The sequence below is a fragment of the Ictidomys tridecemlineatus genome, chromosome 10 (genome assembly GCF_052094955.1).
Source record: "Ictidomys tridecemlineatus isolate mIctTri1 chromosome 10, mIctTri1.hap1, whole genome shotgun sequence".
NCBI lineage: Eukaryota > Metazoa > Chordata > Mammalia > Rodentia > Sciuridae > Ictidomys > Ictidomys tridecemlineatus.
Window position 1 is genome coordinate 2,757,053 of NC_135486.1, and position 27,723 is coordinate 2,784,775.

The following is a 27,723-nucleotide window of genomic DNA, read 5'->3' on the forward strand; positions in this document are numbered from 1 at the left end:
CTCACAGAGCCCTGCAGCGGGGCCAGAGGCTAAATTTAGAGGGCGGCTAAGGTTTCCTCTAACAGCTGTCTTGCTCCTCAGAGAAGTCGCCCACGAGAGGAGAGGGCTCCGTCTCTCTCACTGGACGCTGTTTCTGGACATTCCTTCTGGGTCCTCGGCCCTTGGTGTGGACACCCAGGCCGGCTGGTGGTGAGTGCTCCTCCCTGTTCTGATGAACCTGGCTCAACAAGGGGCAGCGGCTCTGCCCACACGTCGGGGGCCAGCCGCCATGCTGGGGCCACCTTCTGGCCTTGGAGTGTCTCGGAGGCTGTGGGAGGGCCCCTCCGCCAAGGCCCAGACTCCTGCCGCCTTAGAAGGCTCCCTGGTGGAGGCTGGTCCCGCCTCTCCCCAAGCAGGCAACAGGTGTGTGCGCCAGCCCGTGTGTGAGTGTGTGTGTGAGTGTGTGTGTGTGTGTGTGTGTGTGTGGAGGGGCTGGCGCCATGGCCCACGCGGAGCACCCTACCATTCAACAGAACATCTCGTCTGGGGATTTGACTGTCCCTGGGCCTGTGGCTACAGTTACGGTGGAGTCGGTTCCCCTCACTGCCCGGCTGGCCCTGTGGAAGGGGCCCAGCCGCCCTTCTTCAGCACCAGGTCTGCAGGTGGCTGTGAACACGGCCCGGGCACTCTCTGGAGACCTGATGGAGTTGTCCACGCCGGCTTTATCCCTGGGTATCAGCAGGCAGTTCCCATTCCCAGTCCCACCAAGGTGACATTTCTGGCACTCCCGCCCCCAAGCCTGGGAACCTGGTTCTAACCACCTTTTCCCCTGCCTGGCAGGAGCTGGTGGCTGACATGGCGTCTGGTGGGGACCCAGAGGAAGAGCAGGTGGTCCCAGATGAGGAGGACGGAGCCACCGTGCGGGCGGTGCAGGCCCACTACCTCCGCAGTCCCTCCCCCAGCCAGTAAGTGGTCAGGGAGGGGCCAGGGCACAGCGAGAGGAGTGGGGCCGGGAGCACGGGGCCAGCCCCTGAGCTGGGGCAGTCGCCAACATCGAGGGCTCCGTGTGACCTCCTTTGAGAAGGAGGCAAACACACGAGCCAGCTGACGGCAGTGTGGATGTGGGTCCAAATAGCACCCTCTAGGGCACAGGGGGAGTGGGCAGGGGAAGGGACAAGTGGCCTTTGAAGGGCCAGCGGAGGCTTCCCAAAGGGGCCCTGCAGGCCCAGACCGGGCAGGTGGGTAGGGATCTGGCAGGTCTGCCCTGCAGGTGGACTCAGTGGGTGGGGCTGGGGGAGGGTGGTGGGGCTGGGGCTGAGGGTGGTGGGAGAAGGGATCAGGAGGGGCAGAGGCCCACACGAAAATAGCTCTGCCTCCGTGAGGAACCTCTCAAACTGGAGATAAGCGTGCCGGGGGCCGAGTGGCAGGGCGCCAAGCTGATAAACACGCGTCTTCCTGGCAAGGCCGCCTGGCTCTGTGACAGTGACTCAAAGCTTTCTTTTCCACTGAAAGCATGGAGGAGATGTGATGGTGTAGAAGGACAAATTTGCATGAATGTTTAAGAAAAACCATGAGGCTAAAGAAATGCTGTGCTTCGTCGCCTGCTCAAATAGTAGTGTGTGCGCCTGTCCATCCCCTTCTGCCATGAATGACAGCAGAGCTAAGCCCCGATCGCAGCTCTGACACCAAGTCAGAGTGACAGTCCACTAGATTCTGGAGCCCGTGTCTTCTTGTCTCTGAAAGGGGAAGGAAAGGCCCACTAGAGCACCTCCAGGTGGCGGCGTCGGAGTGTCTCTGACTTGCCTGCCGCGGGCTCCTCAGCCCGCCTGGGTCTTGCTGGTCCCTGCGTCCTGGGGTTCCAGAGGCCTCCCTGCTGGAGAGAGCCGGAGCAGGGCAGGTGCTCACCACTCCCTGGCCAAGGCTCTTTGCCAAATGGAGCTTGCAGACGGCTCCTTTAATTCAGCACCAGGTTCCCGTCAGCATGGAGGGTCTCGGAGCCTCCCCGCCCTCTCGGGCCCCACAGGGTGGAGCAGCTGTGTGGCTGGGGTGAGACTCTGTGTCCCTGGCTCATGCCAGCCTTCCTAGTCAAGGGTGTCTCCTTCTCACTCCAATAAGTTCCAAATCAGGAGCCCAAGAGAGCCAGGCACGGAGCTCCTTCTGCCTTGTGGGCCGCTGTTTTGAAGCAAGGAATCTAAGGTCACTGTGCCCACCCACATCGCAAGATGGGAGACCACAGAGACTATCCCGGGTGGCTTTTATGGGCCAGGTCTGAAGAAGGCCACGTCCCTTCTCGGCATATTCCATCCACCAAACTCCAAATTCCATGAGGCCACATTTTGTTGTTGTTGTTTTGTTTTGTCTTTTGTAAGGGGGGATGGGAAATAAGGTCCGTGGCCCAGGAACAGGAGGGAAGGAGTTCACTGATTCACAGTGGTCTTTGCTCTGCCATAGCACCCCTCCCCTCTGGGAAGCTGGTCTGTGTTGCTCCTCCACTCACAGGACACTCCCTGGCCCCCAAGAGGGACAGCCCAATTCCCAGGTAGGGCTGCTGCTTGTCCCCTTCAAAGGCCTGAGCCTAGCACCCATGGTCCAACCTATAACTGCTAAGAAATCTCCCATCCTATCAAAGGAGTGGGAGACCAGCTGTCACGTGATTGGTGGGCATCTCCTAGGTTCAGCCCGATGTGGCTCTCTGGGGGACTTCTGCCCGTCGTTCTCTTTGACCACAGCTCCATTTCCTGGTCCATTATCCTCCAGGGACCCAGCTGAAGTGGGTGGGAGGGCAGGTCTTCCTGCAGGCAGAGCGGCCTGTGGAAGTCTAGGGCTCGGAGCTGCTTTAAGGCTTGTGCCACCTGAGGCCTTTTTAAAGCACATGGTTTCTTTGAAAACATGATCGCTTCCAAAACTGAATAGGTGTCTGACTGCAGGCCAGAGAACTCCGTGTGTCAGGAGCACGCCCAGAGGTGTGTCTGGATACAGGTCTCAGCCCTTTCTTCCTGGTCGGTTACTGACAGTTATCTTGAAAGGCACTTGAAGCAGTAGATGTGGGTGAACATCCAGAGTGCACTTGGCGATTTCCAGTGTGACTGCTGAAAGGTTTGCAGCAGGTGCAACCTGTCATATCCCTAGTCAGGGAAGACACGCAGTAGAACACAATCAAAGAAGGAAAGAGAAAGAGGAGAAGAACGCAGAAAGAGCAGGACAAAGAATAAGGAGAAGATGGGAAGTAGATTTAAACCCAGATACATCAGGCATGACCTTACACTTGGATAGACTGAAGACTCCAATTAACAGCCGAAGATGGTCTGGCTCCATTTTTCTATAAAAACCTACCTACCATTTATAAGAGTTATGCCTCAAAAATAAAGGGACACAAAGATCGTGGAGAGTGGGAAACTTATGCTGCAGGGTTTCAGTCCCTTTTGACTTCACGGTTCAGTGATACAGAACAGCCGTCCTCCACACTCACCATGAGGCCCCTGGACAAGGCACACTGGCCAGCTAGTGTCTGCTGTAGGTTGTGAGACCTCAAATGGGAAGATCTCAAGGGTGACTTTAGGCTGGGGGTGACTCAAGAGCTGGGGGCTGGGACCACAGAGGCCTCTCTGGACGATGGGCAGTTTGTGTTATGGCTCACCAGGGCTGTTGGCCCGAATCCTGAGGACGGCCTTTCCGTGGCGGTCACTCTGGGCTTCCTCAGAGCACATTGCTGATCCAAGGGCTGCGTCCGAAAGAACGGGCCACAGGGCATCGGCTATGTGTGGTCTAGACTCAGCAGTCACACAGTGGCACTTCTGCTGTGCTCCACCACCACAGGGTCCGCATGGTCCAAGGGGAGGACCACAGACTCCCCCTGTCTACCTGTCGGAGGAGGTGCCAGGGTCACAGAAGAGAGAGTGGGATGGGCACTCTGTGGCCAGTGGAAAACCCAAGCTGCCCCCACTGTAATCACCAGCAGAAGGCCAGCCAGCGAGGCGGCACCGAGAGCAGATGTTAGGGCCAGCGTCCCTGGACACAGAGAGGGACCCTGCACAGGGATGGAAGAGCATCGTTTTAGATATCTGTGACCTAATGACATCCTCAGGATTCACACAGCAAAAACCAGCAGACTCAGGAGAAAATCAGTCTTCAGCTTTGTCAAATATGTATTTTTAAAAATCACTAAGAATATAGAAGAGCGGTGAACACCTGTGAGGGGTCACAAGCCCAGCCAGCCTGGGCAACACTGTGAGCGCCCATCCCGAGGAAAATACAGAAAGTCTGAACAAACAATAAAGAATCTAGCCTGGCCGGCACGGATAGAGTGTGCCCAGCAACTGCAGGGGACAGGCTCTGATCACAGGTGTGGAGTATTTACCAAAATGGATCATATACTGGCAATGCATAGATCCACAGACTTCTCTGACCATGGGAAAACCAAGGTGGAAATCAATAAAAACAGGAAAAAAAGATTAACAGTGAATCACCAATCAGAACCACTCTACGCCACCAGCATACCGAAGACTGAAGAGTGACCACAGCCACTCTAGCACTGGAGGCTATAGGACCCCCAGCCGTTGCCGGTGACAGGGGCTTGGACCCCGGTTTTCACAGTTCCTACTGAAGCTGAGGACTGGCCCAGCAGGCTGCTCCGGCATGCACTGACCAGGAGTCATGCCTCGTGCCCTCGCCAAGGATGTGGGTGTCCAACAGCAGGACGGGCTGCCCATGGCCGTGGAAAGATAAATACAGTGGCATAGATTCTTGAGTAATTCCCCGGGAACATGCATGTGATGAGCGGCCTGTCCCTGGTGAGACTAGCTCCCGGGAGCATTGGTGGGGAAGGACCGGGGAGTGCACTGCTGGGGGGGGGGGGAGGAGTCCCGGGGGAGGAGTCATGTGGGGGCGGGGCAGGAGTGGGGGGGCGGGGCAGGAGAGCAGTCTGCCAATCGCCTGGCTCCACACAGTTCCCCTGCCCTGGGACAGGAGCACTGGCTAATGGGGATGTCCCAGTGGCACTGGGCACTAAGCCTTCCAGCAGTCACTTCAGGGAAGATCTGAGGACACTTGCTGAGCATCTCCCCACAATGTCATCATGGAATCCTAGGATAAATGTCACAGCTGCAGGGGCTGTTTTAATTCATCGTTTCCTACCACTGAGCTACATCCCCAGGACGTTTGGGTTTTCATTTTGAGACAGTGGCTCACCATGTTGCTCAGGCTGGCCTGGAACCTGCCGTCTTCCTGCCTCAGCCTCCTGAGTCGCTGGGATTACCCTCGGGGGTCCTGCACAGGCTTCTGAGCTGGAGTAGATGAGGCCCCCTCCATTACACAGAGGCCAGCCAAACGGGCCCCTTGTGGGTGGATTTCCAGAGTTTGAAATGAAAAGACAACCCTCAGAGGGAGAAAATATTTGTAAGTATCTGATAACGAATTTTTATTCCAGATGTTTTTTTTTTTAAATCAGATGTCAAGACCTAATAAGAAAACAACCCAATTTAAAAATAGACAAAATTTTGAACACATTCTTGAGTGAAGAAGACATGTGGATAGTAAACAACCATAAGAAAAAGATGCTCAAAATCCTTAGTCATTGGAGAAATCCAAATTAAAGCCACAACAAATTGCCATTTTATATTAATTAGAGTATGAAAATATGATTGAAGATTAAGAAGGCTGAGAATGTGGAGTAGCTGAAATAGTCTCTTCTTGCCGGTGGGAAGATAAGATGGTGCCACTGTTTTACAAACTGTCAGCGTCTCACAAAGTTAGAGACGTGAAGGCCTCACAGAGGGACTTGTGCAAGGAGGTGCATAGCAGCCGTATCTACAATTGCCCAGAAACTGGGCACAACCCAGATGTCCATCAGCCAGGGAACGGCTGGGCACACTGTGGCATCTGTCCACATGGAAAGACAGCAGAGCTGTCAAAGGGTGCAGTGCTGCTTCAGCCCCAGGGGTACCCTAAAGTGGCCGTGCCCGTGAGCACAGCAGAGAAGGCCATGCTACAGGGCTCTGTTCACGTAAAATGCTAGAAAATGAAGCTGATCTCTCCAGCGACAGACAGCAGGTCACAGTCACCTGGGGGACACCAGGCAGGCAGGGAAAGGGGAACAGAGGCACGAGATAGCACCGTGGGTTGACAGATAAGTCACAACCTGGATTTGGTGGTGTGTCACAGGTAAATATGTGTGTCAAAACTCAACGGCGGTACATTTAAAATCAGTGTGGTTTGTATATCAATTTACCTCAAGTGTAATTCACTTTGAGAAACAGTCCTAGAACAATCAGTGAAGCCCTCCTGGAGGAGGCAGCGTGGTGTGCGGGGAACTTCCTGGTGGAACTGAGACCAAGACTGAGGTCAGATCTGCTCCTGGCCACCAGAGCGCATGTAGCTGATTGAATCATGGCCTCAGAATACTCGCTCTACCCAGTGCAGAGATTAAACCATGCGCCTGTCGAGAGGCACGTTAGGTATTCGACAGATGGTGGTTCTGTCCCTTTTCCCTCCCACGAAGGCTCTCTGACTATCAGTCACTCTCAGGACTCAACCCGAGTCCCACGAGCGCCAGTTAATACGTCGCGTTTCTCTCATTCTGCCAAAGCGAATACTGTCTTCTCAGCAACGCAGGGCCACTTCTTCTACTGTGCCGCCCCCAAGAGTGCTCCCTGTGGTTGGCAGGTGCCTGAAATCCCGTCCGCTTGCTCTATCGCTTTAGCTAGGGGCTCGGGTCCTTGTAAACTCAGGTCGCACCAAGGCAGCAAGCGCTTGGCCTGCAGACGGATGGCTCTCCTTCTCGTGGCCCAGGGCTGATTAGCACAGAGCCACAAACCACCTTGCTTAAAAGCAGCAGAAGTTCACTGTGTCACTGTCTGGGAGGGCAGCAGCTCAGTCAAAGTATCAGCAGAGCCACATGCCCCCTCAAGGCCCCAGGGGAGAGGCCTCCCTCTCCTCCCAGCGTACGTTGGCTGTGGGCCACATTCCAGTCTCTGTCCCCACCTGCTCTGTCTTCTCCCTTCTCTTAAAAGGACACTTGACTTTGGAGCCCACCCAAACCTAGGGTGACCTCATCTCAGGGTTTTAGCCTCATCACATCAGCCGTGATCCTTTTAAAAACTTTGGCCCCGGAGATGCACTGCTGTGGAGAGACACCATTCACCCCCCGCAGCCCTAGCCCCAGTCACAGGAGAGCTGACGTCCGCCTTCCCGTGGAAGGGGAGCGGCCCTGAGACTTCACCAGGTCTCCAAATAGCTGTAGATCAGTCAGGGATGAGGCCTGCTTGCCGTCCTGACCGGGGTCTTAACGTCTCAAGCCTCCTCTGTAAATCTCGTCCTAGGGTGAATGACAACCTGGGCAAGCGCGTGGTCAGTGGCTGGACTGTCAGGCTTCACGTTTGCCTGAGCGAGGCTCTGGGAGTCCAGTCCTGCAGCTAGTTTTCCACCTCCTGGCCAGGCAGTTTCCCCAGGTGAGTGTGAGTTAACACTCAATGCAAACCCCTCTGCCCCGTGGGGTGACTTGGCAGGGCTGTCCCTTGCCTGTCACCTGCAGCGGGCCTGCCCAGCTACCCAGCCAGAGGCAGCCTGAGCATGGCATGCTTCTGTGCCAACCAGCTCTGTCTGCAGCCGCCTCCTTGGTGATGACCAGGCTCCTCCTCCTTCCTAAATCAGGGACAGGGATTTCACTCTCCTTCTCTTGTTTCTGATCTGAAGAATTCTTTTTCTGTGTCCCTTTGTGCCTTTTAAATCAACACCCAGCCCTTGCTTTGGATCCCCAGACTGTAGCCCTCCCTGGTGATCTGGCCGGGCTCCTCCTGGACAGCATGTCCCCCTCGACCTCCAGGAAGCTCCTGACTGTGCGGCTGTCCTTCCCAGTGTCCAGCTGCCGTGGTGGAGTGGGGGAAGGAAGCGTGATTTCAGGGTGTCTGCACTGCTTCCCTGGGCCTCCCCTTTCTCTTACATTTCTTTCCATGAAGATTTCTCCACCTCGTCCTGTTCACGGAGTGAGCTGGAAACTGCCTGCTAAAAATCATTTTTCTCTAGTTACTGACTCCGTTCCTTCCATAGTGCCTGAGCTTTGCCTGTGTGTGGTCACTTCCTCTGAAGTCCTGCACACTTGGAGATTAGAAGGTGCTCAAAAACCTGAGCTCACAAAAGCCAAGTCAGGAAAGATGCCCCTTCTCGGGCCTTGGTCTCCACTCGGGTCCCAGGGCCTGCTGGACTGGGAGCGATTGGTGGTTGGGCATCTGGGAAGGACCCCAGTCCACTCCATTCTGTTTCTGCGCAGCCTGGCAAGTGGCTGAAAGCAGGGGCTTCCCAGCTCTGCTGGCTGTACTCTGCAGGAGGACAGGCCTCTTGGAGTGTGTGTCCGAGCTCTACTCATCCCTCCCGTGAGTGGTACTGTCCTCCCTCTCTCTTTCCTCCCTCCCTCCTCCCTCCCTTCGTTCTTCCTTTCCCAGACAGTGGCCCCGTCTGTTGATGCAGGACTGGGTCCAGCCTGCCGTTCTGAGAAGCACAGGCATGAGGAGGGCTTCCCGGGTCCTGCCTGGGTTGGGAGTCCGTCCTGCTCCCCTGCAGACTTACCTGTGGGTGTTTAGCTGCTGCCCCCATCCTGCGAGGAGGCATGTCTCCATCCTAGGTCCTCTTCCCCTCCCATCTGCTTGAACAGCGGCCCCTGCGGCCTTCCCATCGCCCGAGTGTCCGTCTCAGGTGTGTGGCTGGGACACAGGTGTGGCCGTAGGTCTCGACCCCTAGGGCTGCCATTTCACCAGGCTTGCCAACACCCCCCACCGGGCACAGCTTCTCGGGCTGCTCCTTCCTCGTTCTTTCTCTGCCATCCTGCTTCTCTGCAGAAAACAGGGTCCTCTGGGTCCGACGGACACAGCCCTCTTTATCAGACTTAACAAACGGTGTCGGGGCTGGACAACTTATGACGAGTAGGCTGACGTCTTCCCTTGTGGCACTGACTCGCTCACCTGGAGCAGCCCAGGACGGAGACGCAGCAGGGCTGGGGGGAGACCCACTTACTCTTCTCCATCCCCATTTCTCAACGACAAATCTGCCAACTTCTAAAATCGTCCTGGGTAGAGTTCTCGTGTGCTTTCTCAGATTTGAGAAGTTTCGTCTTTACACTCACGAGAAGGGAAATGTTTCTCAGTCATTTCTGTTTTCAAATTTTAATTTCAAATTCTCCCCTATCAACCCATAGCCTCAGAGTTCAGGTATATTTTGCAAAATATCTCAGTCCTGAGGATTTTCACCTAAAGCAAAATCTTCACACTCTGAGGTCGGTGTGTTTAGGGAGAGGGAGTGGATGATGCCAAGCCAGGATCCGGGCAGCACCCCCGCCCTGCAGAGCCCCCTGTGGGGCTGTTCTGCACACCTGACAGGTGGGGCCTCTTTCCAGTCTGTGTCAGTGCTCGGAACACTGCTCACACATCTGAGAAATCCTTTTTGGAATGCAGGGCCCTGGAGGCCCACAGAGGAACAAAGGAGGCTGCCCAGGGGGAGAGGGGGAGAGAGAGGAGCGGCTCTTCAAAGCCTCAGTCCTAGTGCAGCCCCAAGATTCTCAGGGTGGATCGGTGTTGCTTTGTTTTGCCCCAAACCTCAATTCACATGATGCTGACCCTTAGCACATGCAAGGACTCATATTTTATTAATAGTAATGTAAGCAATGTTAATACCTGAAATTTAAAAATCCCTTAATATGGAAATATGACTCACAATAGTACAAAACTTGAGATGCTGACGGCCCTGTGGGGCGTGGCTCTTTGGAGCAGTCCAGAGCAGGCTCTGCTCGCCATGTTGGCATGGGCTTGTGGCTACTCCCAGCCCCAGCAGACTGGCCGGCCGGCCTTGGTCAGGCTCTCTGACTCTGTCACTCTCAGGCAGGACAACGCCCTGCTCCTGCCCAGAGCTCACAGCATAGCCCCAGGAGTAACAACGCTCCCTTGATTTACTGGGACTTAATGAACAATCCCAAAACTTAGTGACTGAAAATCATCTACTTATTTTTCTCCGTTTTGTGGATCGGGAATTTGGACGGGACTTCACTGGGCGGCTTGTCTCTGTTTCACAGGCATCAGGTGGTCGGAAACGCGGGGCTCTGCCTGAGAGGCTTCCCACAGGGCTGACTGTGGCAGGGAGGCCAGCCCTCGCCCTGCATGGGCTGGGAGTGGACTTCAGGGACCGTGCCAAGAGCCAGGCAGGGAACCCGAGCTCAGGGAGACGGAGATGGCTGTGTGAGGTCTGGGTGAGCCACCTCCCCCAAAAGAGTGACAATCCGAGAGCGAACAGCTACCCTCTGGCTGAAAAGTTCAGGGAGAACTCTGCACACAGCATGGACAGAACGGGGTGCTGCGGAACGTGGAGACTGCAGATGGCTTAGGGAAGAGGGGACAAAGTGCTGCAGAGGCCACCCCTTGTCCCAGTCAGGATCAGTTTGAACCAAAGAAAGTCCTTTCATAATGGGGAAGAAGTACACGGGGAGGCCTGCAGCCGTCCACCTGGCACCAGGGCTACCTTGGGTTCCCCTGCTGGGCAATCCTGCACCCTCGTGGTCCTGCCCACCCTCTGCTGTGCCGTCCTGGCCTGTGGCCATGGCCTGACTTACACACAGTGTGTAGGGCCTGCCAGGCATGTGCTGCGTGTGCCGCACCCCATCACACAGGCACATTGCCACCTGCATGTAGCCACCAGAGACTTACAGGTACGCGCCAGCCACCCAGGCACCCTGCCCCACCTTCATGCAAGTTGTACCTCACCCCCCACCACCACGCTGGAGTGGCTCACTCCACATAGGCTCCAGAGACTGACAGGTCACTCTGCACCATGTAGGCACCCACTGCATGCAGGCTGCACCACACCTGCCAGGGCTTGGGGGAGCAGCCCCACCACCCTGCACGGCCTGCAGAGACTGGCGCGCATCCTGCCCAGGCTCACTCCAGGCCTCACGCCCACACGGCCCCCAAAGGCTGACCACCACACCACTGTTGCCCTGTATCTGCCTGAGCGCACTGGGGTGGACGTGAAGAGGACACCCACCCCACTGCTGTATGTGCCGCCCTGTGTGGCCTGCAGCAATGGATAGGGTCTCCAACCCTGCTGCCACAGGCACCATGTCAATCAAGGACACCATGCCATCAATGACAGCTGAAGAAGCTAGCCAGAGACTGAGGAAGCCTGCCTACTGACCCCACACACTGCTCCAGGACCGCCTTTTACTGTGAAACCCACTGTACAGCTGGCAGAGATAACAGACCCACCCCAGGTGCAGACATCCACACAGGTCACAGGAAGTGCAGAGAAGCGGGTGACATGGCAGCTGCACAGGACACTAACTCCAGCAGCAGACACTGCAGGGGGGTGCGGGGATCCCTGAGACACTTGAGTACAAATTCAACAGAGTTGTTCTAAGGAAGCTCAGTGAGACACCAGAGGACACAGACAGACAGACAGACAGCTCGACAACACTGGGAAACAATCTCCAACATACATGAGAAATCCGGCAGAGAGAGGTCGCAGAGAAGAAGCTAACAGCCACCTGGAACGGAAGACCCAGGGAGCCAGACAGGGCCACAGCGAGGCCCTCGGCTACAGAGGAGACCAAGCCAATCAGGGACTCCTAAACTCAAAGAGTCACATAAGTAAATAAATAAAAGTGGGGGCACTTTGAGACTTACAGGACACTTTCATACAAATATTAGAATTAAGGATGTTCTGAAAGAGAAGGGGAAAGGCAGGGAAACAGTCAGTGAGATAAAAAATCTTCCCAAATTGTGGGAAGATCTGGACATGCAGGGAACTCTGAAAACAGCAAAGAAGAGCTTCCGGTCACATTAGAGAACCACCATTAGACTAACAGCAGGTTTCTCAGCAGAAAACACACAGGCCTAGAGGAAACGGGGTGAAATATTCGAAGTTCTGAAAAAAAAAATCTGCCAACCTCCAGAGCAGCCAGACTTTAGAAAGAAGAGGAATTGGGACTTTCTAAGACAAGCCCAAACGGAGGGAATCTGTCGCCTCCGGACTGACCTGTGAAAGATGCTGAAGGGAGTCTGACATCTAGGAAGACCCCTACCACACGAAGCTACCAAAGTGCAAAACCCACCAGGAAAGCAGATGAACAGGAGAAAAAGAACCAAACCTTATCAACACAGAAAACCCCTAAGAGAGAGAGAGGAAGGAAGGAAGGAAATTCAAAACCTCCCAAGGAAAATTAACCAACAACAGGAGTGAATCTTTACCCATCGACAGTCGCCTGCAATGCAGATGGCGGAATTCTTCAATTAACAGACAGACTGCTTGGATGAATTCTAAAAAAGACCTGACCCCAGGCTGCCTAGAGAAAGCCACTTCACCAGTAAAGACCAGAGAGTGGGAGGGAAGGAATGGGAGAGGCACACCTCCAAAATGGAACCCAAGAGCAAGACCCACTACGATCACTCCAGACTCCAAGTCCAATAGTGGAAAAAGAGAAAAGGAAACCACACAACACCTAAGAGATCAATTCAAGGAGAGGAATAAGAATTGTCAATGTGCAAGCACGTAATGCTGAGGCACCCAATTTCATAAAGCAAATGTCATTAGGTCCAGAGGGAGAGCTGGGCTCCAGTACAGAACTTCAACACTCCCTTTCATCAGTACTAAAATCCAACACAAAACACAGGAGCAAATGGACTAAGAGACCTTCCCAGGGCATTATCATCCACAGCAGTGGATGCACTTCCCGTCGGCACAGGGAGCGCTTCTAGGGCAGACCCGACGGCTCGGCAGCCCAGGCCACCAATCCAACCAAGCCTTCAGTTACCTTCGCTGACCAGAGGACTGAACCAGAAATCAACAAGAGAACTTCAGAAACTGTTCAAATTCATGGAAACTAGACAACGTGCCATTGAGTAAACAATAGGTCATCAAAGAAGCTCAGAGAAAGAATTATTGAAACAAATGAAAATGAAAACACATATACTAAAACCTGTGGGTCACAACGAAAGCTGTACTAAGAGGGGAGCAATAAGAACCTATATTAAAAAAAACTCAAATAAGAAACCTGATGATGCAGCTCGTGGAGCTAGAAAAGCAAGAACAAATCAAACTTAAAATTAATAGAAGGAAAGGAATAACAAAGTGAAGAGTATAAATAAATAAAACAGAGATAGAAAATACAAAAGAGTAACAAAATGAAGAGTTGTGTCAAAAACATAAAATCGCCCAACCTTCAGTTAGACTCTCCTAGAAGAGAGAAGACCAAGTAAACAAAACCAGGGATGAGAAAGGAGGCGAGACATCGGGAAGCGCAGGAATACGAGGGTGGCCGGGGATTGTTGTGAGCACCTGTACATTAACAAATTGGGAAGTCTAGAGGAAATGGGGACATTTCTGGACAAATACAACCACTACAATTGAACCATGAAGACAGAAAACCTGAACAGAACTAATAATGAGGAATAATACTGACCCAGTCACGAAAAGTCTCCCCACAAAGAAAAGCCTGAGATGAGTGGTTTCATTGCTTAGTTCTACCAAACTCACACCAGTTCTTCCCAAACTATTGTAAAAAATGAAAGGGAGGAGCTCTTCCAAACTCATTTTTCCCAGGCCAACATCACCCTGATACCAAAACCAGACAAGGACACAGCCAGAGCCACAAACTGCACAGACCTCTGATGAATGTGATGCAGAAGTGCTCAGAAACACCAGCAAGCTGAACCCAACAGCACGTGGTCAAGAGTGGTGTGTCCTAGGGATTCCAGGAGGGACAGACATGCACTCGTCAATAAATAGAATGCATCGCAGCAAAAGAACGAAGGACAGAATGCAAATGCTCTTCTCAATAGATGAAGAAAAGCATTTAATAAAATTCAACAGCTCTTCATGATTAAAACTCTGAATTAGGCCTAGGAGAACCGAACCTCAACAGAACAAAAGCTGTATGTGATAAACCCACACATCGCCGTTGGAGCAGAGAAAAGCTGTGAGCATTTCCTACAGACCTGGAAGGAGACAAGGGCACCCACTTCCATGACTGGGATTCAGCATGGCGCTGGAGGTCTGAGTAGAGCCAGTAGGCAAGAACAAGAAATGGGAGAATACAAGTAGGAAGGAGTCAAATGATCCCTGTCTGCAGGTGGCATGATTCTACACCTAGAAAAACCTATAGACCCCACCTGAACTATTAGAACTGATAAATGCATTCAGTGAGGATTCAGGATACAAAATTAACATACAAAAATAGACAGCGTTTTTATGTTCCAAAAATATGAACTTTCTGGAAAGAGACTGAGGAAGCAGTCCCGTTCACACTAAAGAGGCTGTCCTTTCTCCCATGCGTTTATTGGCTCCTTTACTGAGATTCAGTTGGCAGCAGATTTATCCGTGTGGATTTATTTCTAGGCTCTCCATTTTGTTCCGTTGGTCTGTGTGTTGGGTTTTAAACAAGTACCACGCAGTCTTGGTTACTTTGGATGATAAGGTCACGTTGTGCTGTCCCTCCAGCTGCAGGGGCAGGTGTGGCCGCATCCTGGGGACAACTGCAGGCTACTGCTCTCTTCTGGCAAGGGCCCTTTCTTTCTCCTTGGCCTTGCGGGTGCCAGGCGCAGCCATCTCCCGAGGGTGCACCCTGGTGTTGCACACACTCACTTCAAGGCAGCTGTTCTGCTGATGAGCTCAATTTAACTCCATTCTAATTTATCTTAGCCTGGGTTGGCTTTGTTCAATTATTGGGACTCAACTTGACTCATCAGCCCGTCCACACTCTCAGCAAGTATTCTAAAGTACTTTTCTGTGTTGGCATCTCTATGGGGCCTTGGGGCTCAGGTTGCTTTCTGAGCAAGTGGTCTCACTTCTCTGTTCTGACCTGAGGGTGCCAGTGTGTTGTGGTGAAGAGATTCCAGCAGGACGTGAAGCAGGACTGCCCTGTGTTTTCACCCAAGACCTGCCCACTGTTTCTTTATCTGTAAAGCGGGAATCGTAAAACCTACTCTGTGGGGGATTTGTCAGAATTATATTCATAGAAGGCACTCAGAAATGGTATCCACTAAATCTTCCCACTTCTCTGGTCCTAAAGGAAAGACTAAGAAACCCAACACACACACACACACACACACACACACACACACACACACACATGCACACCAAAGCTCATCCAATACGTAGAAAGCAGAACCCACTAGGAAAGAGTCCGCAGGGACCTGTGGTGGTCCTAACCTTGTCTCTCCCCACGCTCCTCAGAGGTCCCTTTTGGTACCTGCACTGAAGTTCTTTTTGGAAAACAGCCTTGACATTTCTCCAAGTTACTGGAGGGCACCCCTGGGCTCAGTCTGACCCTTGGCATTTCACTTGGCCTGTGCAGGGCTTCATTATTACCCACCCCCTCAGGAGCTGGGAGACGGCCCAGGAACAGAGGGGATGGCCGCAGCCTCCCCGCCCCACCAGCCAGCAGACCCCTGTAAGGCCCCACAGGTCACCCTGCCGTGTTGACCGCAGAGGACAAGACGGGAAAGAGCCGCTGGACTCTACGAGAGCGAGGTGGCGTCAGGGTGGGTCCCCCAGCCCCGGGTGCACTCCTCCCCCACAGCAGGGCTGCAACCTCCACCGGGCTCCAGGACAGGGCCGTGGGCAGTGCGTGTTCTGCAGTTCCTGGGCCCAGCGCCTTTGCTCCGCAGCTCGCGGTTCCCGTTGGCGCTCATTCCAGGTCCAAGCTGCGCCTCTGCCCAGAGCGGCCTCCCTCGGAGCTGCGCGGGGTCGCCTCACCTGCATGTCCCCCTCTTTCAGGTTCTCGATGGTCTCGGACGCGGAGACGGAGAGCATCTTCATGGAGCCCATTCACCTTTCCTCGGCCGTGGCGGCCAAACAGATCATCAGCGAAGGTGACCTGGTGGGCCCTGGGCGGGGGTCCCCAGCGCCGCCTGTCCATTCAGGAGGGCAGTGTGAGAGGGCAGAGCTGCCAGAGCCACTGTCAACCCTGTGGGAGGGAGGAGGCCAGCAGTTCTCCTTGGCTGTGGGGAGGCAGCCCCAAGCTGCCCCCGGCCTCCTGTTGAGCCATTTTGGTTGACTTCAAGGCTGTGGGCAGGTGGCTTATAGGAGAGGCCAAACCTGAGAGCCCAAATGGCTCCAAACGGATCCTCCAGGGACGTCTGCATCCTCCGAGCTTCGGGTGGTCTTCAACTGAGGGGCTCGTGGGAGCAGGCAGGAAGGAGCAGGAGCGCGGTCCACGCTGTGCCTTTGCCTTTTGAAGCCGACGGCAGACTGTGCTTCACTCCAGGACGTTCATCCCAGTGGGAGGGGTTTTTCCTCCCGGTCACTTTTGGACAGATCATCATTCACTTCGCTCCGTGGCTTTCCTGGGCCCCCACGCCTCGGGGGAGGCGGGCAGCGCAAGGCAGCACTGCTGAAGCAGCACCCTCTGGCCCTTGGGCTTGATCTGGCTCCCGCCACTGGTGGCACGGTCCCTTCCCTGGCCTCGGTCATGCCAACCACCCGTGTCCACTTAACCACAGGTTCTCTTGGACCCCTGGCCCTTTGGGTCCCCACCAGGGCTCTGGAGGACACTGGAGCTCTCACACCTCACGGAGAACCAGAATCCGGTGTGCCCTGGCTGGGTGACCTGGCTGGCTGCCCCGGGCACTGGGAGGCCCCACCTCCTCCCAACCCTCTGCTCCTCGCCAGGCCGGGCCTGGACCTGGGCAGTGCCTCCACCTTGATCTGGCGCTCTCGGCATTTCCCCTGCACACCGCAGCACGGCAGGGCCTTCTTCCTCCTTCCTGTGTGGGAGTTCCTAACCTCCGCCCGGGTCACCTCGGCCCTGTGCTCCACTCCGCGGGCCGCTCTCCAGGCCTTGATGAGTTACAGTCCAGCTTGAGGAGTTGTAGAAACCTCCTTTCCTCTTTGAAAGCTGTACTTTCAAGTCTACAGAATGCCGTGGACATTCAATGTCTAGTTTGAAGCAAAAGATGAGAAATGGCTTTTTTATTCCGGGTCTTATCTTCTCTCCCCTTTTCTAGGGCATGAAAACTAACTTGCATCAGCCTTAGTGCCTGAAGGACTCAGAGGAAAGAAAAAACAATGTATCGCAGCGAAGGGACAATGTATCAGGTGGCAGGTTAAAATGTTACCAGCACTAGGGATCAGGAGGGCAGAGCTGGGCTGGCCACCTCCCGGAGGGCCAGGAGATGGGTGTGGCCGCGGCTTTCTTCGGAAGCCAATTATTACAGGAATAATTAGGAACATTGATCAGGCAGCGGGTGTACCGTAACCAAGGTGAGGGAAGTGCACATCCCATGTTGTCCAACCAGAGGCCCAGGGAGAGCAGGAGGGCCAGGCGAGGGACATTTGTTTGTAAACCGAAAAGGAAGGAGATCAAAACAACTGCTGCTCCCAGGCTCAGGAACGGTGCTGTGTCTTCCACTGAGCCCGGAGAGCGCTCCGACTACAGGCGGCAGAGCAAAGAGATCTCGTTCCTTGTGCTTTTATATCTGTAGGAGACCCCAGGGAGCCAGGAGAGAAATCTGAGCGGTGGGGAAAACAGGAACGCTTCATCTATTTTTAAACAACACAGAGCTCTGGCATGGCAGCCTCCTTCCTGCTTTTGAAACAGAGATCACAGAACATTTAGAGTGGGACCTGCTGGAACTGCAAGGGGCGGTACTCCTCACTTCAGACACACAGAAGCCTCCGCCAGGGCCCAGGCACAGCCGGACTCCCTGGACTCCAGTCCTGGAACAGCAGCCCACTTCAGAAACCTGCCGGATCCTTCCCTGAAGGGCTGTCCCTCTTCCACAGCCACCACTGCAGGAGGCCGCCCCTCAGGGAGGAGGAGGTGCAGGCCAGAGGCCGTGTCCATCGGAGGCCTCTCCTCTCTCCTTCTCTCCGCCAGTACATTTGGCTACCAGAGAGGCTTTCCTCTCTCCTGTTCCTTCCCGCCTCCCTAGGGAAGGAAAGCATCTTGCTCCCTGGCCCTCTCCCGTGGGCTAACTTGTGAGCTGGTATATTATCAGGAGATCAGGTCGGCTCCGAGGGACGAGTCAGACTCTGAGCTGGTCTGGCATTTGAGCTTTTCTGACCTGGTGTCAGAGAGACACTGAACCTGGTTTGAGATTGGTAAACTCACCTGTCTGGGGTCAGGACGGCTGGGGACTCCAGGGGCTCAGGCTCTGGTGCAGGGAAGCGAATACTAACTGAAATAGTTAAAGTGAACACTCAGGTAGCGCTGTATCCCTGACTCCTGAAAGCTTTACTTTCCCAGGGTAATTTGCATTCCACAGGTAAGGGAGTCCAACCAGCAGAGCGAACCAGGTTAGGGAGAACATGGTCCATTCATTTGGAAAGTAACTCGGAGCATCCACTTCGTGCTGAGCACCATAGGACTCCTAAGTGTGACTCAGATAGACCCTAGTTCTCAAGGACCATGTCTAAGCTGTGAGCAGCCAGCGTTAGAGAAACCAAGGAGAGAGTAAGGGAACCCAGCTTCTTCCCATCACCCTTGCCCACCTGCAGCTGACCCTGACCCCAGTGTCTAGCTGGTGCAGAGGGCCATTGGGGCCTTGCTCAGTCCGTCCTGCAGATCCCCTGGCATTCAGCTCATGCCCACAGTCCCAAGAGAGCTGGCCAGTACAAGTCCTCCAAGGAACAGGGAAGGCTGCGGTGTCCTCACTCCCTAATGCAAATGCCACCTGCTGCCCGTAGAACTCAAGCCTCGGGGGCTCAGAGCAGACGCAGAGTGTCCGGGCATGCTGGAGTCCGCTGAGCAGCTGCTGGTGGAGGACCTGTACAACCGTGTCAGGGAGAAGATGGATGACACCAGCCTCTACAACACCCCCTGCGTGCTGGACCTGCAGCGGGCCCTGGTCCAGGACCGCCAGGAGGCCCCTCGGAACGAGGTGGATGAGGTCTGGCCCAACGTCTTCATAGCTGAGAAGTGAGTGTGACCATGGTGGTGGTGGTGACCTTTGTCTCCCCCTGTTAGTGCCTGGGAGAGGTGACATTCCTTCAGCTTCGCCCACGGCCCTCACAGCTCCAGCCCCCCAGGCTGCCTGACCATGTGCCCTGCCCTGGCCTGGGGAGAGACTCCCCAAACCCGCAAACAGATGCCCAGGCTCCCTTGGGTGCCCCGTGGGTGCCTCCTCTGGGCCTCCTTTCCTGACACAGACTCCTGACACCATGTCCACCATCACTGACATCCACAACAGCCATCCGACAGAACGGCAGGAGCCGTCCACAGTGCTGGTCTGCACGCGTGCTCACCAACACATGAAAGTGTGTGCCACACAGTGGGCGGGAAACCGGGTTACAAAAGAATACTGAATGCTCATAGATAGGTAGAGGGGTGTGTGTGTGTGTGTGTGTGTGTGTGTGTGCTCGCACGCGCGCTTTTCCATCAACAAGTTAGCAGTAGGAGTCTCTGGGAAGTGGTTTTACAAGTGGCTTTAGCTTCCTGTCTAGGTTTGTTATGAATTTTACAAGTTCCCAAGACATTTATTGTCTTCGTAATCAGAAAAAATGTTATTTTTTAAAAGTTTATGAATGGTTTCCAGAACAAAAACAAAGACAACTTCCACATTCCACGTGTTATCCCTCCAGGCCTTACCAGTGCATAATTGGTACCAGCAGGTTAACATAAGACACTGATTTTGGCTGATCCTCTGCCTGCTGAATGGATGTGCTCCCAATGTAATTACCCAAGTGTCCACAAGCACAGAGGGACCCGGGCCCGGGCGGGCAGTAGGAGATAGCTGGGGACATGAGGTCTGAAACTCCTTCCTGTAGTGACGGGTGCCTGGGGACTGTTCCCAGGGCAGGGACCAAATCTGCGTGTTCACCACCAGAAGCACTTGGCCTGTGGCCCCAGGCACCTCCAGCCGCCCCAGCTCACTGTCCTGCTCCTTCCCAGGCAGGCCTGTGCTCAGGGCTCTCAAATTGAGCCCTTCAAACTCAGCTGCAGCACAAAGAGCTCAGAAACACGGTTCTCGTTCCATCTTTTTCTTCTTTCACCGTCTTGGGCAGTTATTCATTTTTAGAATCTTTGAATGGAGTTAAAATTGTTGCCCTTGAGTTTAGTGTAAGGGGAAAACGAGCTGATGCATATGAGGGGATTTGGGCAATACAGTGTGTATCATCCGTGCACAACACACCTAATGTCTTGTCTGCCAGCTGTGTGCTTGGGTGAGTGTGCATTCCCAAGTAGGGGATTCGCAACTAGAGAACCCTGTACCACCCTAAAGATTCCTTGCACCCCAATCTCCTTCCCCCGACCCTGCCCATCCAGCTCCGTCTCTTCCCTCTCTCGTGCAGCAGCCAAGTCAGGCCCCTTTAAACACAGGTGTCCATGGCACGCCCCAGACCTCCTGGGGAGAGGAGGAGGCACTCACCCTGCTGGGTCTCCAGGCCCAGACGCAGGCTCCCATCATGGTGGTCAACCTGCCCGGCTCTCCCTGCAGGAGCGCGGCTGTGAACAAGGGGCGGCTGAAGAGGCTGGGCATCACCCACATCCTGAATGCTGCCCACGGCACCGGTGTCTACACTGGCCCTGAATTCTACACTGGGCTGGAGATCCAGTACCTGGGCGTGGAGGTGGACGACTTCCCCGAGGTGGACATCTCCCAGCACTTCCGGAAGGCTGCGGAGTTCCTGGACGAGGCCCTGCTGACCTACAGAGGTGAGGGCTCTGCTGCTCGGGCTGTGGACTCCCCCAGGTAGAAGCAAGGGGGATCTGACAACACGGCTGCTCTCTAGGAAGTGGAGGAAGGAGGATGATCACTGACCCCACGAGCAATCCTGGGGGCCCCTCGTGTGCGGGTGCTGTGGTGGCACCCAGGCAACAGATGGACTCGCTTAAGCTGGCCAAGGAGAGATGACAGGGAGGGCGGGAGGTGTGGGGTGGTGACAAGCGCAAGGCAGGGACTGTCCTGCGATGGCTCCCAGGGCTGACCGGCTCCTTGGAGAGGCCATCTGGGAGGTCCTTCTTTGACCCAGTGCTACTGCCCTGGTCCCCAGGGGAAGTGACCTTAGAGTAGCCACAGCAGAGCCTGGAGGACAGGCTGGAGCCAGGACAGTGGCCACAGAGTGGCAGCCAGAGGGCAGGGTCTCAGTCCAGGATGCGTTCGGCTTTTTCCACCTGGACTGGGCTGTTTCCCTGTCCCGGGGAGCTCCAGTTTGCTTCAACACAGAACAAAGATCAAAACATCTGATTCTCAAGTTGTCATGAGGGGCTGGGCTGGGCCTCAGCGGGAGAGCACTCGCCTAGCACGTGCCAGGCCCTAAAATAAAGACGTTGTGTCCAACTAAAAAATAAATACTAAAAAAATTAAAAAAAAAAATAAAGTTGCCATGAGGGATAAAAATCTTTGATGCATATCAGGGTGGGGTGTATTTAGCACAACACCCAGCTCTTGGTGAATGCCTGAACGTCATGCCATGATCGTAATAAACCATGTGGCATTCCTGGGAAGGACATTTCCTGTCACCACCAACATCAGAGATAGGTCACATCTAATGGGACATGCACACACGTCACGTGTGTGTCATAAATACACACACGCACACACACGTAATGCTCAAAAATCTCCTACTTTAAAAACATGGGCCTTTGGATACATTGGGGTTGCTGGCATCTGTCCAGGGTCTGTGGGAGGGGGCCTGCTCCTTCCACTGGACCTGGAGAGCAAGGCCAGCCTCCCTGTGGAGAGGGAGCTAAGAGCGTCAGACACAGGGTGGGTGGCAGGTCCCCACAGCATCCAGGGCAAAAGAGTCTTCAACTCATTTTGGGGGCCACCAAGGCACCACGAGAGCCTGTGGGGAGGCGGAGGGGGGATGTTGCATTGGGTGCAGGAGCTGCGGCTCCGGGAGGAAGCTCCTTGCTGTGTCCATGAGGGGCCAGCCCACATTGAACACCCACGTTGGTGTCAGCAGGCGTGCACCCAGTCTGCCGGTGAGGTGGCCTCTCCTGCCAGGTTTCTGTTCTTACGACTAAAAGGCTCAGAGGTCACTCCAGTTGAACTGGGCTGACTGGGCTGTGCAAGAGACAAGAGACCCAAATACCTTTTTCTTTGGGGTCGCAGTGACAGCTCCTCTGACCTTAAGGGTCCACAGGAAGAGAGAGAGAGCGAGATCATGCGCTGACCCCTTTTATTGAGGAGAAGCTACTCAAATGAGGCAAGGGGTCAGGTCAGGGGGCTGAGTATCTCCATGATGTCCACTGTCAGCAGGTTGACTGACACCTGGGTAGGCCACACCCAAGGGCTCAGTAAGAGAAGGGGACACACACAAGGCACTTCCATGGGAGATTCTATCCTAAACAGGGCAAGGGGTTAGATTACAAAGGAACAGGTGAGTGTAGCTCCACCACGGGGCTGTAGCAAGACACACCCGTGCACCTACCCTCGAACCCAAGTAGGGTGGGGAAAGCTCTGCCACATTTCTGTGACTGAGTGCCTCAGCACCCAGCCGGGAGTGTGACTCAGTCACATACAAAGTTGGTCTCCCACACTCTCCTGTCCCTCGGGCCTCGCTCTTGAGCGGGAGCAGAGGGCCATGCCCTGACTCTGGCTGCTGCCTGTAGGGTAGGTCCCACTCATGAACGCCCCTACCCTAGAGCCTTCTTCCTGTGGCTTCCTCTGCTCTTAGATGCTTGGACACTAGCTGCTAACAAGGAGGAGGGTGGAAAGGGACACCCCCAACCCCTCAGGACAGTGCTGTTATCCACATCTAACTGTCCTGGAAGCTGAGACCCGGCAGTCTGGTGACTTTGCCCATGTAACAATCAAGATGCCCTTGGTTGCTGGTACAGAAAACCACCCAAACCCTTCACAGCAGCAGAGGCCTTCAATAGGAGGCCACAGGAGGATCCAGAGACCACAGGAGTGTGGCACCGAGTGGCCAGGAGCAAGGACAGGCAGGGCACTCTTGGTCCCACCCTTCCTTGCTTCCCTGGGTGGCAAACACAGGCTTGGCATTAGCCGATCACCAGCCTCTGCCCATCGCCATGGGCTTCTACCCACCAGCAGTCCCTCAGGCCACCCGGGCTCCTCAGAGGGGCCCCAGGGTACAATAGGCCCAGAGACACACGGAACCTGCAGCTCGTCTGAGTGGGATCTGAAGCCCTTATGAGGAGGACTGGGTGGTCACGTGCTGGAATGCGTTGGCCTTGGTCCTACCAGATGACCCAGGGAGGGACCGTGGAGCCCTGGGCTGGAGTGGGAGGGGCAGGCAGCCCACAGTAAGCAGTGGCCTGAACCCCTGAACTCTGCTGTCCTGTGTCCCCCAGTGGGTACCGGATCTTGGCAATGGTACCTGCAGCATCGCTGAGCCTCAGGGCCCATCTCATCTCTGACCCCTTGTGTGACGAGGGCATGGCCTTGGCTGGCAGAGAGACAGAATAAGGAGACTCGCCTCCCATCTCATCTAATCAGGGCTCTCAGCCGACACTAAAGGTCCCCCAAGACTGTGGGCAGACAGACGGTGACGGCCAGGAAGAAGGTCTCCAGGGGTCTGGTCTGCACTCTAAGCCAGCACTAGAGGGGCGTGTAGACGCCAAGGCCATGCCGTTCAGGAAGAATGTGATAGTGATCCTCTGGAGGATTTTTGCACATAGGTCGGGATCATATGGACGTATTCATTCTTGAATCCAGAATGTCAGAATAGGAGTGCTGGCTGCTGTTGCACTGTTATGCTTGGCCCTAGATAGGAAAGAACTTCCAAGACTCGAGTGATCCCACATGAAGGGGGCCATGTCCACCTGTCTCCATGAGCCAGTGAGCTCCAAATCGCAGGAAGCATCCTGCAGAGGCTGGTGGTGGCCAGCATGAGGACCCTGTACAGGGCAATCCCAAGCTCTGACTGACTGGGGGTGCTCTTCCGCCCTGGCATCTGCTCTGATCCGGGGACTCAGGCGATGATCAACACCAGCTCCAAGCACTGGGTCCAGCACTCGGAACAGCACTTCAGAGAAGCAGGACCGGGCAGCCGCACGGTGGCATCACGTCTCTGTGTGTTCTATTTGCAGGGAAAGTCCTGGTCAGCAGCGAAATGGGCATCAGCCGGTCGGCAGTGCTGGTGGCGGCCTACCTGATGATCTTCCACAACATGGCCATCCTGGAGGCCTTGATGACCGTGCGCAGGAAGCGGGCCATCTATCCCAACGACGGCTTCCTGAGGCAGCTGCGGGAGCTCAACGAACAGCTGATGGAGGAGCGAGAGGAGGACTGCGGCCCAGAGGGAGCCGGCGAGGGCCAGGAGGCCCGGGGCACCCTCGGGGCGCAAGCGCAGCTGACGGTGGAGGAGGAGGAGGAGGCCACCAGCCACCTCAGCGGCTGCTCCCTGGGGAAGGCCAGCCAGGCCTCCGAGCCCCTCACCCTCATTGACGAGGAGGAGGAGGAGAAGCTGTACGAGGAGTGGAAGAAGGGCCAGGGCCTCGCGGCGGGCAGCGCGGCCAGGGGTGGACAGTGTTCAGGGCCGGCCTCTTCGCGCCAGGCCAGCCAGGAGCAGGAGCAGGAGCTCGAGGACCAGGGCGTGGAGAGGATTGTGCAGGAGTGGCAGAGCCGGAACGAGAGGTACCACGCCCAGGGCCACCAGCGGTGGGCCCTGGAGGAGGAGGACGAGGAGGTCGAGGAGGAGGAAGGCAAGTCCGCGCGGAGGCGCAGGCGCGCGCGGAGCCAGAGCAGCGTCTCCGAGAGCCAGAGCGCGCTCAGCCGGGAGGCGCGCGTCCTGCGGCAGCTGGAGCTCGGCGGCCCCAGCCCAGGCGCCCGGCGCCGCTCGGACTCGGTGTCCACCGAGAGCACGTGGGACATGTGGAACGAGAGGCTGCTGGAGATCGAGAGGGAGGCCGCGCGGGAGTTCCGCTCCAGGAGCAGGAGGGAGGAGGAGGACGCGCGCTCGGAGGCTGGAAGCACGGTGCCCGAGGATGACCAGCAGAGCGTGTGCTCCGAGGCCAGCTCCTTCTACAACTTCTGCAGCAGGAACAAGGACAAGCTCACTGCCCTGGAGAGGTGGAAGATCAAGAGAATCCAGTTTGGATTTCACAAGAAAGACCTAGGGGCGGGAGAGGGCAGCGGTGAGGCACAGGGCCCCGAGGACGCCCCCGCGGAGAGGAACCCCCCGGACGTCAACCTGACGGCCTACCAGGCCTGGAAGCTGAGGCACCAGAAGAAGGTGGGCAGCGAGAACAAGGAGGAGGTGATGGAGCTGGGCAAGGCGGAGGACGCCGTCCTGGCCAAGAAGAGACAGCGGAGGCTGGAGCTGCTGGAGAGGAGTCGTCGGACGCTGGAGGAGAGCCAGTCCACGGCCAGCTGGGAGGTGGACGGCTCCGTGGCCAGCGGGAGCATCCCCCTGTCCGCCTTCTGCTCTGCAGCCTGCTCCGTCAGTGCTAATGGGGACACAGGGTCAGTACTGAGCGCCCAGAGCCACCACTCCCACCTGTCCCAGGCCGCCAGCAGCATTGGGGGATGCTCAGCCGCCAACCCCAGCACCCCCCTGCCCAGCCTGCCAGTGGGGCCTGGAGACACCATTTCCATCGCCAGCATCCAGAACTGGATTGCCAGCGTGGTCAGTGAGACCCTGGCTCAGAAGCAGGGTGAAATGCTGCTGCTGTCTCGCTCACCGTCCGTGGCAAGCATGAGGGCAGGGCCAGCCACCAGCTGCCTGGGGGACGACCAAATATCCATGCTCAGTGGACAGAGCAGCTCCCTTCTGGGTGACCGCCTGCTGGGTCAGAGCCAGGCAAGGCCCAGCTCCGACTCCCAGTCCGTGCTGTCCTCCAGCACCTCGCTGAGCTCCAGGGCCGAAGGGGCTGGGAGCAGGGTGAGGGGGACCAGCAAGCCCATCTACAGCCTCTTTGCTGATGATGTGGACCTAAAGGAGCTCGGCCGCAAGGAGAGGGAGATGCAGATGGAGCTGAGGGAGAAGATGTCTGAGTACAAAATGGAGAAGCTGGCCTCCGACAACAAACGCAGCTCCCTGTTCAAGAAGAAGAAGGTCAAGGAAGAGGATGATGGTGCCGGTGATAGGGATGGGGACACAGACAGCGCCATTGGGAGCTTCCGACTCTCTTCCCGCAGTAACTCCCAAAAGCCTGAAACGGACGCCTCCTCCTCCCTGGTGATCTCCGACCACTCTAGGAGAGGCAGCAGAAATGGCAAGGAGATGGACAGCAGCATCAATAAGTGGCTCAGTGGCCTCAGGACCGAGGAAGACTCTCCTCCCCAGAGTGACTGGTCTGGCAGCTCCAGGGAGAGGTACAACAGATCTTCCCTGCACCGGGAAACCGAGTCCAAATCCTGCAGTTACAAGTTCTCCAAATCCCGGTCAGAGGAGCAGGACACCTCCTCCTACCACGAGGCGGACGGCAGCTCTGTGAGGAGCACTTCCCGTTTCTCCTCGTCCTCCACCAGGGAGGGCAGAGAGACCCACAAGTTCTCCAGGTCCACATTCAGTGAGACCTCCAGCTCCCGAGAGGAGAGCCCCGAGCCCTACTTCTTCCGCCGGACCCCTGAGCCCTCCGAAGGGGAAGAGTCCCCAGAGCCACGGCGCCGGGACTGGGCTAGGCCCAGGGACTGGGAGGACGTGGAAGAGTCATCCAAGTCGGACTTCTCTGAGTTCGGAGCCAAGAGGAAATTCACCCAGAGCTTCATGAGGTCTGAAGAGGAAGGCGAGAAAGAGAGGACAGAAAACAGAGAGGAGGGCAGGTTTGCCTCTGGGCGGAGGAGCCAGTATCGGAGAAGCACAGACAGAGAGGAAGAGGAGGAGATGGACGACGAAGCCATCATCGCTGCTTGGAGACGCCGGCAAGAGGAGACCAGGACTAAGCTGCAGAGGAGGAGGGAGGACTGAACAGGGCCGGGGCCACCTGCCGCTCAATGGAGCACAGGGCTCAGGCACACCCTGCCACCACCCCTCAAGGGCCAAGGATGCAGAGGATCTCTCCAACAGACAGAGTGGCAGTGCCCGAGTGGAAGGACACCGGGTGCAGGGTGGGAGGAGAGGAGCCATGCTGGGCCAGCTCGGGCCGTTTTCTGTCGTGCAGGGCCCTCTGTGCTTTGGTGCTTATGTGTTCGACAGTGTGTGTCCTGGACTGGAGAGGAGAGCATGAAAGGAATTGCAGTTTGTTGGAGAGTCCAGTGTACATCCAGAAGGCCATAAGGCAGGACTTGGTTCTGTTCAAGTGGTTTCATAACAAGTCCCAGGAAATCTGTCAGCAATGCCCAGCTCTGTTTAATATCTTGGATCTCCATTAAATTGGTTTGTTGTGAAATCTTCCTTCTGCACTCTGGTCACTTTAGCTCTTTAGATGTTGGGGGAAACTCATTTCAGAAGTCACGGTGGGTTTTTATGGGCCAGCCTCACCTTGCTCCACAAAATCTGTGCCTCCAGGCAATGCCACCACCGTCTCGTTGTTATATAATAAAGGAAGATGTGGTCCAGGAGGGAGGGCAGCTGAGAGGCCATTCCAGGACCCACCCCCACCTCGCCCGGGAGCAACAGAAGGAACTAGGGAAAGAGTGAGGTTAGTGTGTGAGCGGCAAGGTCTGGGGTACAGAGAGGGTCCCTTGGAATGACAGGAACAGAAAACCAGCCCGAAGGAGACCAGAAAAGCCCAACAGAACCAGGTGAAGGTGAGTTTTTATAAAACCTCGCGGCCATCCTTGCTTTCATTTCTTGAAGGCTGATTGGATAATGAGAGTGTACTTGGTCCTTCCTTGCCCTATGGGCGGGCTGAGCTGGCGAGAAGTCTTTACCCTTGTCACCAAGACATTTCTGCCCCTAAGACACAGGTTGGGTTGC

At 55.6% G+C, this 27,723-nt stretch overlaps 1 protein-coding gene across 1 annotated transcript; it reads left to right on the plus strand.

Moving 5' to 3' along the window:
* Window positions 1-27,193, plus strand: Styxl2 (serine/threonine/tyrosine interacting like 2). Its single transcript, XM_078022238.1, has 6 exons — window positions 1-189; window positions 820-944; window positions 15,727-15,821; window positions 18,637-18,868; window positions 20,388-20,605; window positions 23,951-27,193. The coding sequence occupies exons 2-6, from the start codon at window positions 835-837 to the stop codon at window positions 26,770-26,772; spliced, it is 3,477 nt and encodes a 1,158-aa protein (XP_077878364.1). The 5' UTR covers window positions 1-189; window positions 820-834; the 3' UTR covers window positions 26,773-27,193.
* Window positions 27,194-27,723: the final 530 nt, after the last annotated feature.